We start from the raw sequence: 9,126 nt of genomic DNA, 5'->3' as shown, positions 1-9,126 counted from the left end.
CACGTGTGGCCGCGTGTTACGAAGTTAGGTTATATATTACGGTCAGCTCATCAGACGTTACCTAAAAATAAATATTGCTCACGACTCCCGCATTTTGAGTCCGAGTCGGGTCTGAAGTCTTTTGAGGACGAGTCTCAAGTCAAGTCTGAAGTCACTGTGTGTGCGACTCCAGTGCGACTCGAGTCACAGTCTCTGGCCTCTGGCTGTTTTCCTTTCCACTTTAATTCACATCGTCTTCATCTCTGTCCCTGTTCCCGTCCTTTAGGTCCAGAGCCCGTGCTGCTGTTCGCCAACCGTATCGACATCCGTCAGGTTTTGCCGCATCGTTCCGAGTACACCCTGCTGCTAAACAACCTGGAGAACGCTATCGCCCTGGACTTCCACCACAGCCGCGAGCTGGTCTTCTGGTCCGACGTGACACTGGACCGCATCATGAAGGCCAACCTCAACGGCTCCAACGTGGAAGAGGTTGTCTCCACCGGTCTGGAGAGCCCAGGTGTGTATGGCGGCCAATAGGATGCAGGTTCAGATATAGGGCAACATGCCCATTTATCATTTATCCAATTTATTCAACTCGGCTGCTTTGTGTCCAACTATACTCAGCTCTCCATCACTGCATCCATCATCTTGTTCATATACAAGTTCAGCAGTACATCTTTTTTTTTTTTCTTTGTCTATTATTTTCAGTCTCCTTGGTTTTTTTTTTTCTTTCTTTCTTTTGCTTTTTCTCTTTCTCTTCCTTGCTTTGTCTCAGCCTCAGTGTCTCTTGCTCGTTTCAACTCTCTCTCTGTATACCTTTTGGTCTGTTTCACCCTCTTTCTTAGTTTTTTTTCTTTTCAGTATATTTGACTGTTACTACTGTGAAACTTCGTTCGAAAGACGTTCTGATCACATGTTGTGAAAGCACATACATAAACAGGCTAAAGTGAAAAGAACATACAATGAATACATACAAAATAGTGATATTAAGATCAGAGAATAAAACAAGTTACAGATGACACCTACAGGAATAGTTCAACATTGTGGGAAATGAAGACGCAGAGAGCAACAATCGCATGTCTGTGTGTTAATAAGCATGGAGCTGGAGTTTAAGTTAGCTTAGCTTAGCACAAAGCCTGAAAGCAGAGGGAAACAGCTAGCTTGGCTATGTCCAAAATGTAAAAAAAAACCCAACTACAGACGCCTTCTAAGCGCACCTGCTAACACGTATCTTGTGTTTTTAAGATGTACATGAAGAGAGATTTAAACAAAACTGTTGTAAAACATTAGTTAAACATAAAATGGTCCATATTCAAATTCAAAATGGTTTTTTTTTTGTCTCATTTAGGTGGACTGGCCATAGACTGGATCCATGACAAGTTGTACTGGACAGACTCGGGGACGTCTCGTATCGAGGTGGCAAACCTGGACGGGACGCACCGCAAGGTGCTGCTGTGGCAGAACATGGAGAAGCCCCGAGCCATCGCGCTGCACCCCATAGAGGGGTATGAGTCAAAATACACACACACACACACACACACACACACACACAGACACACACACAATGTGTATAAATCACTACAGATGGTTTCAAATGCTATACAATACATATCCCCTCTGGATGTGTCCCAGTTGTAGTGTAGCAGCAGAGCAAGGATTAAAGTTTTGGCAGCACAGCAGTGCCCACAGGCGAGCATCTGTGTGGAACAAGTATTTCATGAAAGGGGCAGCAGCTAAGTGTGTTTTCATCCCCGGCTTCATATGCTACAGTGGCAGGAAAAAGTTTTAATTGAAAGCCCCAGAGAAATGTTAAGCCCAAAAACTCATTCAGCTTATTAGGTAGCTCATTTGCATAGGATAATTAAAAAATATCCCAAAAAAAAAAGTAGCTCTTTCCTCTGATGCCGGTCAGAAGAGATGAGTGATGATGAGGAGGACATGAATGTCGAGGACAGAGGAGACTTTTTATTATATCAGACATCTGCTGTGTCATGAATCTTGACAACAATCTGTTTACCTCTTGACAACAAGCACAAAGTAAGTAAACTAGCCATGGCTGTCCCACTTTCCTCCTCAGTAAGATCTACTGGACAGACTGGGGCAACACACCTCGCATCGAGTACGCCAACATGGATGGCTCCAACCGGCGGGTCATCGCAGACACACACCTGTTCTGGCCCAACGGCCTCACCATTGACTATGCCGGCCGCCGCATGTACTGGGTGGATGCAAAGCACCATGTCATCGAGAGGGCAGACCTCGATGGACGCAACCGCAAGGCCGTCATCAGCCAAGGTAAACTCCCATCTGTCACCTGTCTTTTCTGGCTAGGGTTGGGTATCAAGAACCAGTTCAGAATTGGAGTTTGTTACAGATAGAACTCAGACATTGTTAAGAAATATGCAAAGTACTACCCTTCTTTTTTCCTTGACAGTTACATACTGTACATGTTTAGGCAAGGCAAGGCAGCTTTATTTGTATAGCACATTTCAGCAACAGGGCAATTCAAAGTGCTTTACATAAAACATTAAAGAGCAGTTAGAAAACGATTAAAAATCAAATTAAAACATTAAAAGACAAGAATAAAATTGACAGTGCAGTATAAGAAATTAAAGAACTGAGAGATAAAATACGCGAATAAAAGTTACAGTGCAGTATAAGAAATTAAACATTAAAGAGCAGTTATAGAATGTCATACAGTGTCATCAATACAACTTCAGTATAACAAATATACAGTTATTTAAAGAAAGGCAACATCAAAAAGATAGGTCTTTAGCTTTGATTTAAAAGAACTGAGTTGCTGCGGACCTGCAGTTTTCTGGGAGTTTGTTCCAGATATGTGGAGCATAAAAACTGAACGCTGCCTCCCCCTGTTTAGTTCTGACTCTGGGGACAACAAGTAGACCTGTCCCAGACGACCTGAGAGGTCTGGGTGGGTCATAGTGTAGCAGCAGATCAGAAATGTATTTTGGCCTAAACCGTTTAGTGATTTATAAACCAGCAACAGTATTTTGAAATCAGTTCTTTGAGGCACTGGAAGCCAGTGTAGAGACTTCAGTACTGGAGTGATGTGATCCACTTTCTTGGTCTTAGTGAGGACTCGAGCAGCAGCGTTCTGAATCAGCTGCAGCTGTCTGATTGATTTTTTCGGGAGACCTGTAAAGACTCCGTTACAGTAGTCAAGTCTACTGAAGATAAAAGCATGGACAGGTTTTTCCAAATCCTGCTGAGACATAAGTCCTTTAACCCTTGACATATTTTTAAGGTGGTAATATGCTGACTTTGTAATTGTCTTAATGTGGCTGTTAAAATTCAGGTCTGAGTCCATGACTACACCAAGATTTCTGGCTTTGTCTGTTGTTTTTAACATTGTCGATTGAAGCTGAGTGCTGACTTTTAATCGTTCCTCTTTTGCTCCAAAAACAACCACCTCAGTTTTTTCGGCATTTAATTTAAGAAAGTTCTGGCACATCCAGTCGTTAATTTGTTCAATGCACTTAGTCAGTTGTTGTATTGGACTATAGTCCCCTGGCGATAAGGTTATATAAATTTGTGCGTCATCCGCATAACTATGGTAACTTATTTTATTGTTTTCCATAATTTGAGCCAGGGGAAGCATGTAGATGTTAAACAGGAGAGGCCCCAGGACGGAGCCTTGGGGAACTCCGCACGTCATATTTGTATGCTCAGATGTATAATTCCCTATAGACACAAAGTAGTCCCTATTCTTTAAATAAGACTCAAACCACTTTAGTACTGAGCCAGAAATGCCAACCAAGTTTTCCAATCGGTCTAGTAATATGTCATGGTCGACCGTATCAAATGCAGCACTGAGATCAAGTAATACTAAGACTGAAATGTTTAATGTTTTTATGGTGGACTGGAGCTTGTACCTAGATTGTGGGTCTACAAACATTCTATGTACTTCCCCAGAAATTCATATTTTTAACAAAGGACACATAAGGACTTTGCGATTGCCAATTTCAGCAATAAAGCCTAGAGGAAACTGCAGCTGCTTTACAATAAAAGCCTTATGGCTATCTGGTAGAAACCTTTACATGTGAAGTACTAATCTTAAATGTTATGTTTGCAATAACAGAAGCCTAACTACATATTTCATTACAAGTCCGAGCAGAAAGGATGAGAGAATCTGTGATAAAGTTGTCTGGTTATTCTGCCCTTAGTTGAGGTGTTTAAGCGGACGCAGGGAAGAATCACATAATTTATGGCAACACAAATTGAGGCGGTTCATGTTCTTTTACATGTAAAATGTAAAAACATACCCAACCATATTTCTGGTGCCTTGTTTATTTCATTGAAAGCTTTGAGTGAGCTGAAGAGAAACCGGAGATGTGGTGAACAGAGGTCTGGCTGGAGTTCTGCTCATTAATTACCACACACACACACATACACACACACACACACACACACACACACACACACACACACACACACACACACACACACACACACACACAAGCAGATATAGTATGTAGCATGCTACTTAATTATACCATGCAGAGTTAATTAATGCCATATTTCCATTATAGAGCATACGCATGTGCATGCCACTGAAATGCACACACACAGACGCCATAAATGATAACATAAAGCCGTGTGTGCCTCTGTTTATGTTGTTGGTTCCTACAGTAAAGCCAAACTGTGTGTTAGCACTAAAAGTGAGGATCTGGCATTTACAGACATAAGAAGGCAGGGTACTGATCTGTCACAAACACACGCTCTGGTCTGCTTCTGAGGCCTTGTGTTGCATTAAGATGTGTTTCTCAGGTTTTGGCAGAACTATGTACCTCTGTACATTTTTTAGGTGTTAGCTAACACTCAATTTGGGACATTTTTTTTCTTCTTTTTCTGATGAAGTAAAGAAAGTGTGGAAGCACATCAATGACGATCAAGAGTGTTCCAGAGTGTGAAAGGAGAGAAGGACACGGGAAAATGTTTGATGAGGGTGTGTGTGTGTGTGTGTGTGTGTGTGTGTGTGCGCCCCATCAGCCCTGTGAGCTCTCCTTAATGGTGTGTGCTCTCAGGATAAAAGGCTGTAATTGGCCCTGGCCTTTCTCCACAGCCTCTGTTTGCTCCGACAACACACAGGACAAATGGGACGTTTGTGTGTCTGTATGTGTGAGTGTGTGCATAGTTACATTCTGAGCCGCGGTGGCCAGGAATGTTAACGAGTGTCTATCTCCCTACATCTTTAGTTTTCCGTGTGTGTTAGCTGGATGTGTGCCAGCCCCTCTGTCATTGGAGCTGGACAGCAGGCTATCGCCGCTATCAATCTGCACACCTGTGCAGGTGGGGGAGTGTGTGTGTGTGTGTGTGTGTGTGTGTGTGTGTGTGTGTGTGTGTGTGTTGCTTATTGCAGCGATGCCTCATTCACAATGAGCAATCTGCTGCATGACACTGGGCATCCATTCAGTCCTTTAGGAAGTAATGACGATAGACCAACGAATCAATTCGCCTTTGTAGACAAGAGCTCCTTTCAAAGGTCATAACATAATGTCTTAAAGTTCACTAAAATACAAAGTTATTGCCTAGTGTACTAGGCAGTGGGGTCATTAAAATATAAAGGGTTCATCCTCTGGAGAATAGTAATGTGCTTGAAATTTTTCCCGGGAAATAGTAAACTATATCGAGATATCTTGTGTGTAGAGCTTAGAGCTGGGTCATAAAGAGAACATCGAATATCACAATATATTTGACCAAATACCTCGATAACGATATTGCGGCGATATTGTAGGGTTGACTATTGGTGCTCTCACAAAATATTTATACAATGAGATATTTGATTAAATAATCATCGGTAATGTAGATATAATGATTAAGTGGGTAACGGCAAATAATAGACACATCAAAAATAAACGTAAAAACAAGTATCAAAACATTCAATAACCAAGTAACATTGGCCAACTTAGACATGTCTGAAAAGGAGTAGGAAGAAGTATACACCTATTTAATCCTACCACTTTTCCATAACTTAGTAAATCATTATTATTATTATTATTATTATTATTATTATTATTATTATTATTATTTCATTTACCACATATTTATATCTCATTTATATTTATCACATTTATCTTATATAATATATATATGGGTTATATATATACATACATACATATACATGCATACATACATGCATACATATACATATACATATATATATATATATATATATATATATATATACACACACACACACACACACACACACACACACACACACACACACTCATAATCATACACATACGTCAAAGAACACATATTGCAATTATTAAAGCCCTCCTTTTCTATATTTTTTGAAAATCATTGCTTTGCACCTTTTTTTGAACTGGATTATGTTTGGACATTGCTTAAGTTCTACACAGAACAGTCTGGTGAGTTCAGAAAATGACATCACTTTACTATAATGCAGCCTTTAAAACCAGGCATAGACAACACTTGTGTCATATTACGATATCCCATATTTAAGACGATATCCAGCCTCATATATCGAAATAATATCGATAAATTGCCTAGCCCTAGTAGAGCTACAGTAAAATGATTCCCTGTGAGTGATGCTAGAGGAAGACTGCCTTGTGGGCTGATACTACCACTACGTAGGAGTCACCAAGTTGATTTTACATCTGTGTCTTCTTCAGTCTTCATGTTTATTTAGTTAACTTGCCTATTCTATTGCCATTACATCCTCCTCTCTGTTTCAATTTTTTGGATTATTACAGAGTATTAATTTCCAGTAGACATACTAAGTTTGGATAAGCTGTATATTGTTCAGCAGCGTGTAGCATTCTGTCCAGCTGGAGGCGACGTTGTGTTGCCGACGACCTGTAGGTAGAGTGTGACAGATTCAGTCAAGGCGTGAAAGGACTGGGAGGTGCCACATGTAGGTTAAAGGGGACATTACTGTGAAGGCTGGTGGGGCGTTTGATGCCCTGTCGGCCTGCAGCTGCTCCTCCAGCTGTCCCGGAAAAAGAAAAAAAAGGAGCGAGCAGGTGGGATGGGGATGTAGAGACGACAAGGAAGAAGGTGACCGTATCAAAACCAGGCGCCTCGCAGATGCCGGTGACTCAGAGGAGGGAAGAGGGTGCACTGTTGTCTCCCTCATGTTAGGATAAGATCAGAAAACACACACATTCAGCCAGTATCACCTCACACACACCTGGACCTGAGGAGGAGGGACATCAATGTACAGACATGGTCTTGACTGATTCTTGATTAAAACATTTTTTTTATTAACTTGAAATTACTTACTGCTTAGATTTGGGTTACATTTAACATTTGAGAACGTTGGCATCTTTTGTTAAATGTGAAATAGGATTTGGTAGAAAAAAATAGTAGTAGTATACATTTTTCAAAGTAAGGTACCATCAGTATTGTTTTGGGATTGGTTCCGAAACTCAGGTATTGTTTCAGCACTTAAAAACTATGGTCCTGTGATAAGGTAGAGGATTTCAGTCTAAGATTATTTTTTCTTAGGTCAATCCTGAGCGGGATGGATAAGCACATATCCCGACTAGTTTAATGATAGCCAGACAGATTATATTAAGGGGATGAAAGAATGAAGGGGTGCCTTCAATCCAGGAGTGGGCTTATGAGATGGTAAGGGTGGCGGCATTTAAAAAGATGTCATATAAATGGTTTGCCAGGTTGGACGTCTACACTAGAAAAGGGGGAAAGTACCAGAACTTTCTGGAGGCCTCCTAAGAAGCTTTGTGCTGGGGAGAGACGTGTATGATGGGCTTATGGTGTTGTCATTTATACATATGTTTATTTGGTTTATTGTCTATTTTGTTGAATGGCCTGAAATATTGTAGTTACTGTGTCATCTTTTCTTGATTTTCGTCTGGTGTTAAAAAAAAAATTCAAACAATACCCAACCCTAGGCCGATGTAATATGGAGAAAATAAGCCTTTACAAAAGGAATCCCAGGGTTTAGTACGCCTCTGTTTTGCCATGCAAGTACACATGGGAAATGCAGTTCACAATTGTAGTTTTCAAGGTCCAAGTACACAGAAAACTGTAAATACAACATATTGCAAACAAGTAGATAAATTAATACAGAAAGAAAAATTGTGTGACATCCACGTTTCAGCAGTACGCAAGGGGTGTACCATATAGCAATTAAAGTTATTAATTATTATTAATTAAAGAATTATGATCAAAATAGATAGATAGATAGATAGATAGATAGATACTTTATTGATCCCCTAAGGGGAAATTCAAGGTCCCAGTAGCTTTCAGACATCACACACAACATACACATACATCATAACAGGATGTTAAAATAACAAATAACAAACAAATCCACATGAATAATATGGATAAATACAAAATCCACATGAATGTACTAAGGGATGTATAATATATGTATGTGTATATATATATATATATATATATATATACATACACACATACATACATACATACATACATACACACACATACATACATACTAGAGTCCGGACATTACGAAATTTGTGTCCGAGCCCGACACAGTTAAAATCAAATTTTTTTCTCATACTAATGACGCATGTAGGCTACATTTTTGTGTGGAAAGCCTGCTTTTATTAAGTAACTGTAGGAAGGCATTCGGAAATGTCAACAGATGAGCGCATCAGCGCACACGGGGCAACAAGCTCACGTTAATAAGCTGTTTAACTTAAAATGTTTAATGTGTTAACCTTTCCTGATTGCTTCGTTTCCGAGCGTGGTCAGAAAACCAGGGGAGACTCGTTACCTCCAGGGTCAACGTTATAAAATGAATAATGTCGGGGTTAAAATCCCGTTTCTGGTGAGCAGATGAATGAACTTGGCTTTCAGGCTTTTCAACCCGAACACCGTTTCTAAATATCTGTCTGAACCCGACCCGAGCCCATCGGGACCCGTCGGGCTCGGGTCGGGTATCCATGCCTTAATACATACATACATACATACATACATACATACATACATGGAAAAAGTAACTACATGTACATACTGTGAATCGTTTTTTGAATCGAGAATCATTTTTGAATCGAATCGTGAGCCTAAAAATCGGAATCGAATCGTGATATTTTCTGAAACGTACACCCCTAACCGATACACGTCTAATAAGATACAACCGCTTCTCATTTATAACAAAGCTTTGAG

At 40.2% G+C, this 9,126-nt stretch overlaps 1 protein-coding gene across 3 annotated transcripts in view; it reads left to right on the top strand.

Annotated features, from left to right (window-relative positions):
* lrp4 (low density lipoprotein receptor-related protein 4) overlaps window positions 1-9,126 on the top strand; it is a 140,584-nt gene that overhangs the window by 102,886 nt on the left and 28,572 nt on the right. For all 3 annotated transcript variants that reach the window (XM_031323572.2, XM_031323571.2, XM_031323573.2), the window contains exons 12-14: window positions 266-496; window positions 1,328-1,484; window positions 2,057-2,274. In XM_031323572.2, coding sequence (XP_031179432.1) covers window positions 266-496; window positions 1,328-1,484; window positions 2,057-2,274 — 606 coding nt within the window. The remainder of the gene's footprint in view (window positions 1-265; window positions 497-1,327; window positions 1,485-2,056; window positions 2,275-9,126) is intronic.

This window comes from Sander lucioperca, chromosome 3 (genome assembly GCF_008315115.2).
Source record: "Sander lucioperca isolate FBNREF2018 chromosome 3, SLUC_FBN_1.2, whole genome shotgun sequence".
Lineage (NCBI taxonomy): Eukaryota > Metazoa > Chordata > Actinopteri > Perciformes > Percidae > Sander > Sander lucioperca.
This window is presented reverse-complemented; position numbering and strand designations above follow the sequence as displayed.